This window comes from Gobio gobio (assembly GCF_949357685.1).
Source record: "Gobio gobio genome assembly, chromosome: 5".
Lineage (NCBI taxonomy): Eukaryota > Metazoa > Chordata > Actinopteri > Cypriniformes > Gobionidae > Gobio > Gobio gobio.
In genome coordinates this window covers 27835276-27849340 of record NC_137101.1, presented here as the reverse complement: position 1 = coordinate 27849340, position 14065 = coordinate 27835276, and the positions used below count along the sequence as shown (strand labels likewise).

At 35.6% G+C, this 14065-nt stretch overlaps 1 protein-coding gene across 1 annotated transcript in view; it reads left to right on the top strand.

Annotated features, from left to right (window-relative positions):
- Nucleotides 1-13725, top strand: part of cerk (ceramide kinase) — a 30095-nt gene extending 16370 nt beyond the window's left edge. The window contains exons 7-13 of the mRNA XM_079816449.1: nt 1790-1864; nt 2294-2446; nt 2542-2647; nt 3630-3700; nt 5507-5712; nt 6793-7013; nt 10749-13725. Coding sequence (XP_079672575.1) covers nt 1790-1864; nt 2294-2446; nt 2542-2647; nt 3630-3700; nt 5507-5712; nt 6793-7013; nt 10749-10836 — 920 coding nt within the window. The 3' untranslated portion in view covers nt 10837-13725. The remainder of the gene's footprint in view (nt 1-1789; nt 1865-2293; nt 2447-2541; nt 2648-3629; nt 3701-5506; nt 5713-6792; nt 7014-10748) is intronic.
- Nucleotides 13726-14065: the final 340 nt, after the last annotated feature.

Below are 14065 nucleotides of genomic sequence, written 5' to 3'. Positions count from 1 at the left end.
TATATACACACTTTCCCAAAAATCTCATTGACCCCAGGCATTAAAATTACCAGCTTCAACGAGCACGAGCAGAACAAATAGACAATAACTTAATAACTGTGGCTTATCGAATCGTGTTTTCTGATATTATTGTGTGCCATATAAACCTAACAATGTCGAACCCTTAAGTGTCCATGTTGTTATCAGTCACGTTATCAGTGTGTGTAATTCTGTCTATTTATGGCCTTATCTCACATTGTCCAGACACGCAAGGACAAGTGACATTTTCCAGGAACATCTACTTGTTCTTTATCTTGTTACTTGTGACAACTGATCTGAACAACAGGGAAATTTGAGACAAATCTTTGACTTCAATGTCTAAGAGATGAAAGCATCATCATGTAACTTGTTAATAACGTTTTCTAGCCATGTAGCATGGAAATACCCTGTTTTTCTTTTTCAATGTGTACCATGATTTTACCATGTTTTTTTAGTTGTCGCCATGGTGATAGCATGTTTTTGTTTTTACATTTACTAATACCGTTTTTGACATGTTGACTTTATGTTTAATACATGAAAGCGTATGAAATCACTGACAAAACCTAAAAATATTGCCATGCTGTTTTTAACATGATAATCATAATACTCTTTTATGTAAAGCATAGTAATACTATGGTTTATTGGATGTATGTTGTGATAATACAAATTATTGTTGAGTTTCTGGACATGAATTGTGATCATTTTGATAATCCTGTGGAGTTGTTTTTATAATATTTTATATAATAATTTAATACATATAATTCCATGTTACATTTTCCTTGTGACATTTTCTTTATTTGATTATTTAAATCATTTGATTTATTTAAATATATTTTTAAAACATTTTATTATATCATTACATTGATCATTTGTTTATTTTAATTATTTAATTCCAATTACATGGGCATTTAATATAAATATATTTTGGACTATGTAACATTATAATAATAACATTAAAATAATACCAAGGTTTATTTAAGGTTTCATAACATTTAATACATATAATTCCATGGACATTTTCTTGATTTAATTGTAATAAAATTATGAATTAAAAAAATTACAGATTTAATTTAAATTCTACAATGGTAATTTTAATTTTTTTGTAGTACAACAATATTCTTTAAAGTACAATGTAAATGGTATGGTATGGTATATGAATAAGGCAATTATTCAGTACAATATATATATTATATATCTCTCAAAGTACCATGGCATCTAATACTGTCGCTGTATAATGGTACCGCCACAGAATGGTTTTATCATGATATATATTGATCCAAAATTCAAAAACACTGTTTATTTATTTATTTATTTATTTATGTTTTCCTTCATGAAAACAATAGTGGAATTGTGAATCAATTAGTCTGGCACGTTTGCAGTGGGTGTGTTTTTAAATCTTTAACCTCATGCTTTTATATCAGCAATTTGAGGAAGAGGAATTAGATTAAGAGACAGCATATATACGAGATAGAAAGAGGGCTGAACTCATCTGAAATCTCATCTCTCTATATAACAGTGCCCTGCAATGCTTCAGCTACGATCATTTCAAGATCGAAAAACTTTCTTACTCTCGAATGGAGCAAAACCTCCATTGGCTTGTGATGTTTGGTTAGCGTTCACAATTGAAGGTTAGATTGCGGCTGCCCCCGTATGCCACCGAAATTGAAAATGAAAGTGTGATTTTCATACGTTAACCTTCAGAGTGAATTACGAGAGATAGATTTTAGGCCATTTCTGAACCCCTGACCCATGAAATGTGTTTTTGAAACAGGTTCGACTGACTGCATATGCTACGCCACAGTTGGCTCAAATGACCCTATCACCTCAGCACTGCACATTGTTGTGGGTAAGTGGGCATCTCCATATCTGTCTATGATATATATATCTAGCTATGTATGTATGTTTATGTGAATTTCTCTATAGCATTTGACAGCTAGGGCTGAGCAGTATGACAGTATATATTGTGCAAGGGTAGAAATGTGTCACCTGGTAGAGATTCCGCTATTCTAACTCAAGAGAGCAAATTGTCATTCATTTGTAATGTTTTTTTGTTGTTGTTGCAAACACTGATTCAGTGATTTGCAATAGCAAATACAATATATTATTTGCATTGCTTAAAGCATTACACTAGGTTAAAAATAATGTCAGGATTTTTTATATTTGGAAAGATCTAATTTTGCAGCAATATGCTCTATTCTCAGATGTGTCGTCCTAGCACAGAATACTGACATTATCAGTTTGTGTTTCCTGAAATCCCTCCTGACTTTTCTCACAGGTGATTCTCAACCAATGGACGTCTGCTCAGTGCACAATGAAGATAGCTTCCTGCGTTACTCTGTGTCACTATTGGGTTACGGGTTCTACGGAGACGTGCTGACCGACAGCGAGAGGAAGCGCTGGATGGGCCCGGCCCGTTACGATATCTCAGGTACACAGGAAAATGTCTTAAGACTGAAATAGGCAATTCTTGTCTGTCTGTAATTTTCATTGAAAATTAATTTGTTTTTGTTTTTTCGTCCCCAGGTGTTAAAACTTTTCTGTCACATCGCTACTATGAGGGAACTGTGTCCTTCTTACCTGCTGAAGGAAACTTGGGAACTCCAAGGGACAAAATGCAGTGTCTATCTGGGTAAATGCTGTACTGTGTCTTTTGTTTAGTCCTAATATGATCCCAATAATATGAGTCAGGGAGCAAACATTAACACAACATGACAGAACCTGTAAAATGAGTCAACTAAGGATTCATCTAATTTGTTTCAATTATATTGTAAACTAGGGCTAGGTGATAATTATACAGTACAGTTTGTAGACAGTAATATTTTTTAATGTTTTTAAGAAGTCTCTTATGCTGATACATTTTTACTCCAGTCTTCAGTGTCACATGATCCTTCAGAAATCACAATATGCTGATTAGATGCTCCAGAAACATATCTTGTTGTTATCAATGTTGAAAACCTTGGAAACCCTGATACATTTACTTTTGTATCTTATTGTATTGCATATTATTTGTAACATTATAAATGTCTTGACTGCCATTTAATCAATTTAATGAGTCCTTGCTGAATAAAAGTGTTAATGTCTATAATAAAAAATAAAAACTTTGAATGGTAGTTTATATTCACAATATATTCTAGATATAAGTACATATAAATTACTCTTCAAATATTTTAAAATAAGGATAAAATATTGTGGTTCCTGCTTATATTTTTAAACCATGCCTTGATTAGTTTAAAATAGAAATGTACTTATGTGTGTGTTAAACTTTTGGGATATAATTGGGTATAATAGATATTTAGTTAAATTTGATGGTTCCTTCAGTGTGTGTGTGTGTGTGTGTGTGTGTGTGTGTGTGTGTGTGTGTGTGTGTGTGTGTGTGTGTGTGTGTGTGTGTGTGTGTGGTGTGTGGTGTGTGGTGTGTGGTGTGTGGTGTGTGGTGTGTGGTGTGTGGTGTGTGGTGTGTGGTGTGTGGTGTGTGGTGTGTGGTGTGTGTGTGTGTGTGTGTGTGTGTATATATATGTATATGTATGTATAAAAAGCCCTTTTTGTAGCGAGTTTGTAGCTATATTTTGTTCTCTATAGGTAACATCTATCTGTTTCTGTTTTCCTTGTAGGTGTAGTATTTGTCGGCAATCCTCTTCTGCCAGACTGGTCAGCAAAAATGAAGACAGTGTTTCTGATACTGGTGAGGAGCATTTGGGAATACTCTCTATGCCAATGTTTAACTGAGCTCGGGCATTGACAGGAAGTCTCATATGTGCTCTGTGGTAAATGCACTCACCCACAGTACAGGCCAACAAAGTGCATTTTCAGCTGTGATTTGTAATGCCCCCATCTGTCGGCTCGACTGGCACGCTGTTTGTGAACATTAGGCCAAATGGTTCAAGCTGCCGCCCGGCTGATCATTTAGAGAGTGCACACATACACACACAGCATATTATCTCTGCCTCACAGCACCCTCCGAACAACTGGCACCTCCGTTACCCAGCATTCTGTGTGTTTACCCTGAGCACTGATAAGTGCTGTTTACAGAGACACACTCTCTGCCCTCACAGTCCCAAATTGGCATTTGTGCATGATGATTTCCTGAATGCTTTTAGACCGCGTGACATAAATAAATTCTTGAGGGAAGAATGAGGGAAAGAATGATGTAAACAGGAAAGAGAGTCAAGGGCCCTTCATCAGTGAGCCAGCACCACAGCTATACATGCCTTGAGATGTACGGTCACCTTGCTACTTTCATTTTTACATTTTCTCAAGAAAATATGAGTGATTTGCCTGTGCAAAACTATCACTAATTTGTTCTGAGTTTTTTCCTGGGTTGTTGCTTTGACATTCCTAGCCTATCCTCAGTCTTGGAAAACCTAAAATTATTTTTTTATAGATCTTGAAAATATATATATTTTTATAATTCTTTTAATGGAAATACATTCATTATCCAGATGGTCAGAAAATACACTTACTATCATTGTTGGGGAAAGTTACTTTTAAAAGTAATGTTACAATATTGCCTAACTCCTTAAAGGGATAGTTCACCCTAAAATTAAAATTCTGTCATCATTTACTCACCCTCAAGTTGACCTGTATGCATTTCTTTGTTCTGCTGAACACAAAGGAAGATATTTGGAAGAATGTTTGTAACCAAGCAGATCTCTGCAGCCATTGACTACCATAGTATTTTTCGCCCACTATGTTAAATATCTTCCAAATATCTTCCTTTGTGTTCAGCAGAACAAAGAAATGTATACAGGTTTGGAACAACTTGAGCGTGACTAAAGGATGACAGAATTTGCATTTTTGGGTGAACTATCCCTTTAAGAAAGTAACTCATTGCGCTATTTAGTTACTTTTTATGTTAAGTCATGTGTTGCGTTGCTTTTGTGTAACTTTTTCTCACTTGAGCTGGGCTTGCTTATTTGTTTTTTAGTAACAGAACATTTTGGGGCAAATGTTCACACACCAAAAGTGAAATGAATAAGCCTCAGGCTGAAGGAAATGCGAATTCACGCGTGTACATTAGAGGGCGCAGCTCAAACAGACCTTTCAGCTGTGTGGCCATTCTGGATAGCAGAAGAATGAGACCCTAGAGAAGAAAGTTCAACACTCTTACTTCAGCAATAAAAACTTTATCTATGATTATTTAAAGTTTAGTTTATTATTTATTTGACAGGGACCATGTGCAAGTACATTAATCTTACAAAAGAAAAGAACTACAATACAATAACCATCATGTTTACACGCAACGCCTCTGCACTTGCGATTTCTCTCAACATAGGGACACGAGAGTGTCAGTCAATAAATGGAAAACAAAGTAACTTTTGCGTTACTCATTCGAAAAAGTAACTAGGGTATTTTGTTGTAAATTTAAAAGTAATGCATAACATTACTATTTACTTAAAAAAAGTAATCTGATTACATAACTTTACTTGTAATGTGCTTCCCCCAAAACTGCTTACTTTACTAGTAGTCACATGATGTTGTTGTATTTCAGATTCTCTGGGCACGTGGACAGTCATCAGAGGGAAGTTCTTGGCCATCAATGCCGCCAGCATGAGTTGTAAATGTCCTCGCAGTCCTAAAGGTCTGTCACCGTCAGCGCACCTCGCCAATGGAACTACTGACCTCATCCTTGTCAGAAAGTGCTCCCGAATTGAATTCCTGCGTCACCTGCTGCGCCATACCAATAAAAACGACCAGGTACCTATTTTATCTACAACAGCAAATATCAGTAGAGTATTTTTTTTATGAAAGAGAGGAAGCAAATCCATCCCTGTTTCATCAAAGCCTGGGGAAAAAAATGCTACTCTCTTATCCTACACACTTCAAAAAAAACTATCCCTGCTGTCCACCAAATGCTTACTATACATGTTATTTTAGTATAAATTCATATGTATCTTTAATTAACCGTAATATTTTTTTTTCTTTCTCCTGAAAAAGAGCAGGGAGTCTTGTTCTTTGAAGTAGGTAATCACAGCAGGGTTCATGGTCATGGTGAACCTTGAAACTTAAAGCAATTAGTCTAGTTTTTTTCTATTTATGCTTAACTCCTAAAATATTAAAATGACTAGAAATGGCTTTTTGTGAGTACAATCTCTATAAAAACAATCTTTACCCAGGAATCACAAATATTTGGATATGTCATGGATTTTCATTAGCATTGGAACATTGTAACAGTCCACATTTCAAATGCTGTTAGCTAGTTTGTTATTTAGCTAGTTATTTTTTGGTTTAGAACTAACCTATTGAAAATTGACTTGTTCATTACATGAGGTCAGTTTTACTTGAGACAATGGTAAATCGTTGCATTAATGTTACAGAGCTTAAATATGGATTACAATAATTATAAGAATACACCATATTTAATTTATTTCTCATAAAAAAATAAATATTATTTTCATTTGTAAATATACAATATACAGATCACAAAATTACTTTGAAAATTAGACCCAATTAGACCAGATTTCATGATTATTCACATTTGTTAATTGAATCTTTGTCAAAACAAACACTTACATGATATTTCTAAAGTTTGGGGCCAGTAAAAGTCTCTTTTGCTCACCAAGGATGCATTTGTTTGATTAAAAATACAGTCACAACAATAACAATTTTATCCAGCACTTATTTGAAATATATAATATAAATATTTTGTAACATTAGAAATGCCCCTTTTGATCAAGCTCGTCCGTCTTTGCTGAATAAACATATTATTTTAAACAGTAGTGTTTAGTTATATTTAACATGGGATTTACTTTTGTTCTTATCTCTTTCTTTGTACAGTTTGATCACTCTTTTGTGGAGGTGTACCGGGTCAAGCAGTTCCGATTCACCCCCAGATATCAGGAATGTGATTCCGAAGTGGATCTAAGAGAGAGCGGAGCGGGAGGCAAGCGATTCCTTAGTCAGATCTGCAGAGAGCACAGAGCCTGTGGCTGTATACCTTCCCAGAGCAACTGGAACTGTGATGGAGAGATCCTTCCACACACTGCAATTCATGTCCGGTAGGACACACACCTGTCCAAATACACCAGTTCTTACTTTTACATTTAGACAGATTATTTTATGCAATATGAATTCATGCATTTGTGAATTGAACCCATGATCTTGTGTAGCTAGTGCTCTACTGTTTGATCTGCAGAAATGCTATATCTAGACACTTCCCTTGAGTGATACACACCCACTCTACCAAGACGCCTTGCATTTGTGTTGTAGTGTGGTGAGTGGTCTGTGAAAACGGAGGTATTTGAAAAGGATAAATCTTGTTTTGTCATCTGGAGCATATTATACCGGGATCAACGGTATATGACAAATCTGTCTGTTGTGTACTTATTTTACAATACTTGTACTTATTCTCACATTTTCATCCTCAATTACAAATCGAATGCTAACGATTAATTATAGTTATGTCGATTATGTATTCTAATATATATTAGTAGTTACGTATTCTAAGTAATAGTATTAATGTAATTGTTCACACTATGAAAATAGAGCACCTCTAATATGTCTATCTCGTCTCTGTATCATCTTTGTGAAGAAAGACAATAAACGTCCGTGGAGAGCGTTTTGAAACGAAAATGTATAATATTAAAATATATCCATTTGAAGGGATAGTTCACCCAAAAATGAACATTTTGTCGAGTTGTTCCAAACCTGTATGTGTTTCTTCTGTTGAACACAAAAGAAGATATTTTGAAGAATGTTGGTAATTTAACATCCATTGACCTCCGTAGTAGGGGGAAAATATACTATGGAAGTCAATGGCTACTGTCAACTGTCTGGTAACCAACATTCTTCAAAATATCTTCTTTTGTGTTCAACAGAAGAAAGAAACTCATACAGGTTTAGAACAACTTGAGGGTGAGTAAAAGAAGACACAATTCCCATTTTTGAGTGAACTATTCATGTAATGTATACATAGCCTAAGGTACTAATATGCACCTTTTTAGAGGTAAATAAGTCACAAAGTTGTTCCTTTTAAGGCTGCTGCCCAAATGACAAGCTGTTGTACCCCTAAAAATAAAAATAAATTCTGATGGTGTAGTGACCAAACATAAAAACACTATCATTTGAAAAATTATGAATCTAGAAGGTGCATGCGGTGAAAATGAGAACTCTTGCACTGTGTCATGTTTCAAAAAGGAAAGTGTGCGCTATTATATTTTCAATGCACTAATTACTTCAAGCAAGTTCTAATTGTCGTTGTAATTAAGGGGTGCGGACATCACTGCCACTCACACTGAGACTTCCTCATATATCTAAGAGCTGTCACCATCTCTTTTAGACCTTGTATGAACAGTGTTCAGTTTTCAGAAAATGCTCCTCCAACACAAAACAAACAAGCTTTAGTTGAAATGTTGAGGTCTCATGAGAACCAGATTGTCACAGCTTTAGCATACTAAACAGGGTAAATAAATGGACTTTTGTGGTCTGAGCCTGTGGAAAAGATGCTATTAAAATTAAAAACTCCCTCCATTGTGCCTGCAGAGGAGTTGTTCTCCTCCTTGATGCAGCATGACGGCTCGCCCGAACGCATCATTTCCTTCACGCCCCATTGTTCTGTGTCAACAATGCGTAGCAATGAAATGCTCCTAATTTAATGGCCCTCTCACTGTTAAAGGCTCACCTCCTTTAATTAAAATAGAAGTCCATTCATTTATTCCATTTTCAGCTTCAGTAATTGTTTCTCGAATGAGTAAGCAAATAACCTGTTGAGATAATTGATGATGATACCACGGCCGAAAAAAGGCAACCGCCTGGCACTGAACTCACCTCCAGAGTATTGAGTGGAATTAGAGGAAATTAAAGAGCCCCTGAACCTCCTAATAGCACATGCATTTAACTGCAAAACTTTTTACTGGACAAGACTAAGCATTTATTGCTTACCAGCACTTGCTCGTACTTTTAACTCCAGGACACAACATATTAGTGGTGTTTGCTAAAGCAAGCATCAATGTTAAAAAGACTTGGACTGAAACTTTAAGCAAATTAGCTATATTAGTATAGTTTTTAGCAACCTGTACACATTGGAAAAACAAAACTCCAAAAACTTTTATTCGTCTTCTCTTCACACATATCATGATTACTGGGGCAGATTATTGATTAATAAAGACTTGCTTGCACAATACTATGTTATGACCTCAAAGCACTTTTACGTGCATGATTTGTAAACAAATGCATTTTCAGGTTTGCTTCACATAACCAGCTCCATATGAATGTAATAAAGGCTGTGTTTACACTGGCACAAAAAAAAAATTATGTACTCACATCTGACACAGATACGAATATGTTGCACACGTGTAAACACAAAGATCCGCACAAGATATCATTTTTTTCAGATCTGAGCCATTTCCAAATGTGGTTTTAAATCCGATACATATCCGATATTTGGATATCCGACTTGCGTCTAAACACGAATATCCGATTCCCCTTTGAATTCCAAGTCACCGCAAGGCGAGGGTGACACGTTTGCCCACAAAGATAGCTTTTTAATGTAGTATTAAGAAGCAGATGTGCCTGTATGCGCTCACTCGCTTGAAGTGGAAACTTTATAAAGGAAAGACATTGCACGCACTCACAGACATTCAGGAGCTGGTATTTCAACCTCTGCCGTGAGTTTAATAAATAAAACAGCTATACTACTGAAATCTACATTATATTTCTCAGCATTGAGGTGATTACTTTGCTGTAATTTAAACAACAAACTTCATATTAGGCTACTCACTTATGGTCTCTCTCTCTCTCTCTCTCTCTCTCTCTCTCTCTCTCGTTAATTCATTCAAATTGATTAAAAGAAAAAAATGTATCTTACAGCGCTAATAAATTTCACTTCAGAAATCTAGATCCAATGAGCTGTAGATTAAATAAACGAATACTACCTTTTATTTTCCAGTCTATATCCGCTGCAAACCATCCATAACAGCTGTTATCTTGTCCTTGCTGGCAAATAATCAAGGCCACCCGACATGGATTATATAAATAATTTTAATAGCACGGCCATTCAAAGCCAGAGGGTCTACCATGTGCATAGTAAAGTGCTCACAGACAATCACAGGGAATGAATGTAAACAGATATCGATACCAGTCGTGTCTAAAGTGAATGTAAATGCACTGTCAGACAAAAAGGTACAGTGCTGTACTAATATGTACCATTTTTTTCTGAGAGTGCAGGCAGACCAAAATGGTCAAAATGTCGGATCTGTGCATTGAGAATTGCAGTGTAAAATGCAGCCAAACTTGCCCAGTAGCTAGCCTGGTACACATGCTATGTGGAGCGCTCAGTACGAGTCCCACGAAACACAATTCAAGAAAATACAGCTGAAATACTTTTCAAAGCAAGCTAACATGGCCTGGTTGCTTCAGCAAATGTGTTTTTATTTTATGTTTGCTTTTGTATAGGTGGTATGTATTTTCAAATGCGACAGAGCATTAACCTTTTAGCACCACACACCGGACAAATTTTTCACAAACTGCTGCAATGCATACAACAACCAACATAATAAATCATTGCCAGTTTCATGTTTATCAGTTTCAGATAAATCTTACCTGGCTTTTATCACCACTCACTTTGAATGTGTCGCAAAATGTGCAAACGTAATATCATTTTGCAGAAATGCCGCCTCAGGTACATATTTCCAATGTGCCTGGGCTGTTTTTTAGCATGTTGGGGGTTTTTTTCCAGTTGAAGGGGTTGTATTTTGTTTGATTTTTTTCTTTCTTTCTTTCTTTCTCTCTCTCAGGGTCCACTGCCAGTTGATCACGCTGTTTGCGAGAGGGATCGAAGAGCAGCCGGTTTTTGAGGACCCATACCCTCACTGTGCAATATAGATATCCATGAATTTACTTAAGAAACCTCCAGCTGGAACATAAAGGATTGAGATTCTTTGAATGGTAGAGTCACCTTCAGCTCAGCACAATGTCATGCTGTTATATCTAGATAATCCTCGTGAAGATGCTTTGGAAACACCGAGCTGGAGTCAACAGCATCTTCATAGCATCTGTATTAGATTTGTGTAAGATAGGATTAGCTGTTTCAGCTAGGTATTAGTATTGCTATTTTCATTTCATCCCTTGAAGTTGCTGGTGATACCTCTTGCTGTGTGCGACAGCTTCCAGTTGCTAGAGTTTGTCTTCCACCGCGATCAAGCTGGTCTTGAGAGTAGCGTTAAATTCCAAAGTCAAATTCTTGGAACTGTCAAATGTTTTGGATATGAAAACATTCTTCTTGGTAGCACCTTTGCTGTTTTGTCTAGCACATGAGGTGGTCAGCCGATAAAGATAATGGTATACCAAAAAAAGTTGTGGTTTTGTGTTCATTCAAAAAAAAAATAATTCTGGCATTATTTACTAAAAAAAGTTCCAAACAAATTTAGCCAATTTTAAGCTGTTAATCATTGCCAGCGATGTTGTTATTGTTAATTAAAATAAAAAAAATTTGGGGGGTTATTAAAAAAAAGCTGAAATAAAATAAATATTAGATGAAAAACAGAATTTCTTTTAACTGGAATAAATAAGTTTGAGTTGAAGTACTGTAAGTCGTGAGACTGAAATAAAATAAATTAAAGCTAAATATAAATATTTTTAAAAACATACCATTTAAAATGACAATTTATTAAAATTAAAGTTAAAAAGGGGGCATTTACGCAACACATTTTCAGCTAAAAATGGAAAAGCATATTAGCCATTTATTTGCACGACAATGGTGTAATGGTGAAAACGCAAACTTTTTACCATTATTATCGTTTTATACCGTTATGGTCTCCATGTCAACTGCAAAAACACAAATTTGAGAAAACGGTGAACATATGCATGCATATTACATGTTCAGTCTGTGGGGAGCTTTGTGCTTCTTTGACATTGCCAACTACTGGCCTGGCATGAATAATACAGAGTTTTTAGTCATTTTCGCAGACGTTGTCGTCTGTACGCAAAACTTTTCAAAAACAAAGAAAATACTTTCCCATTTTTAATATATCGCTGCCGTGTAAACGTACCCTAAAAATAACAGCTAATTCAAAATACTATACAATACTAAAATGACTATTAATAGTATATAAATAAAAGCTTTGATCACTTCAACATGGAATGAATGAATGGCAGAATTTTTTGCTTTTGATGAACTATTCCTTTAAAGATTTAGAATGAAGTAACATCTGTCATGTAGACAGTGTAGCCTACATCAAAACAAATTTACACAATTAGTAACATCCTGTTATTTCTTTAAAGGCAACATTTACTGTTATTATCCAAATGGCACGTCCAATCAGTATGAATCCGCTTCCCAAAAAAAAACTCTTAGATGTTTGACCAATTCTAATTGGTCCCCTAATTTTCCCTTCTTACCACGGTCAGTTTTGTTTTCCGGACATTTCATGCATCTAAATGTAGCATTAGTGAGCTAGACTACAAGTGTTGACGGCTACACAATGTCACTGCAGGGTCAGTGTGTGTACGGCTGTTTATCAGAAAGAATGTAAATGAAAATACTGTAGCGCTCTGCTCTGGTTACACCCCACCCTCGAGAATATTTCCTCTCTTTATAATGAATTTTATGTTTGTTTCCTATACCGACGTCTTATTTCTGAAGGATCTTATTGTTCTGGCAGTATCAAAGGATAAAGGAGTTTATGACAGATAGAAAAATTGCTTTTCGCTGTTGTGCATGTCAGCTGCTTTAATATTCATTTTTTGAATGTTGTTCCTTGAGCTGTACTAGTGATTTGAGAGCATTGATTTCCCATGATGCATCTGTAGAGGCTACACAAGTTCTGTAGCCATTACAAATAAAACAATGTTCATGTCCATCATAGACTGGAAGATTGAATGGAAGCTTATTTCCACCACATTAGGAAAAAAAATCATGCTTTGGCTAATCATAATTATGCCATATGAAAGTTGAAATTATGAGATAAAAGTCATTATGAGATAATTACGACTTTTTATGTCATAATTGACTTTTTTAATCTCATAATTTTGACTTGTCATACCATTAAAAAGGATTTGCCAAAGCATTTTTTTTTGTTAAAAAGAAACTCAAGAAAGTATATTTTTAATAACGACTTTTTTTTTTTTCTTTAATTTATTGTAGTGAAATATGACCCAGACATTTTCTTGACAGTTTTGATGAGATTCACCCATATGTACTAAAGGAAGACCGTGGAAATGATGTCCATGTATGTGACCATGCAATCCTAGAGCTCCCAAGAGCCTTTGCTGTTATGAATTATGAACTGTGGCTTGCTATTCTTGCGTGTGAACAGTGTTTGTGTCGTGTGTAGTTTTAGCCTTATGTCAAAGCTTGTGTATTTGACACCTACTCCTATTTGACAGCCCACTTTAGACCCAATCAAACCCATGCTGTGTATGCATATGATGTGCCACCAACTTGCCCTACTGATCCAAAGATATCAATCACAAGTAATCATTTGAATGTGGCCATGTTTTTGATTTGCATCGCCCTGGTGGCTGCCGGTCATTTATGGCTCATGACAGGTCACTGTGTAATATACTGCAAAGGTTGTCCAGTACTGTGTGTATGTTTCCAGCTGAAAGCAGGGTGTCACCTGACCTTATGCAGTCAAGCACTTGTCAAGACTCCGTAATGACTGAGAATGAAGTCATCTTGCAGGACTCGAGATGACATGTAAAACCTGATGTTTAATTTGATTTGATGAATGAAAAGCAAATACTGTAATAAAGCTTATCAAACAACCTTTAATTTTCTGAGTGGTCGATTAATTTCGGTATGAATATAAAGATGAAACTCACTAAAACTTTAACGGATCAAGCGGATCAAGTCCAGACCGAACCTTCTGAACTCAAACGTTGTGGGCGGGGCTAAGTTTGGCTGGCATTCAGGCTAATTATTTTCATGACGATTCAGTGCATATTCCATTCTCATTACTAAATTGCAGAACTAGCAATATATTTAAATTGTAGGTTTAAGTAAAATTCTTAAGTGTGCATTATTTGTTGTACAAAATTGTATTGGTGCTGCTGGATAATGTCTTGGTGAGATTGCCATGTAAAGGATAATCTGCAAATGAATGGAAGAGAA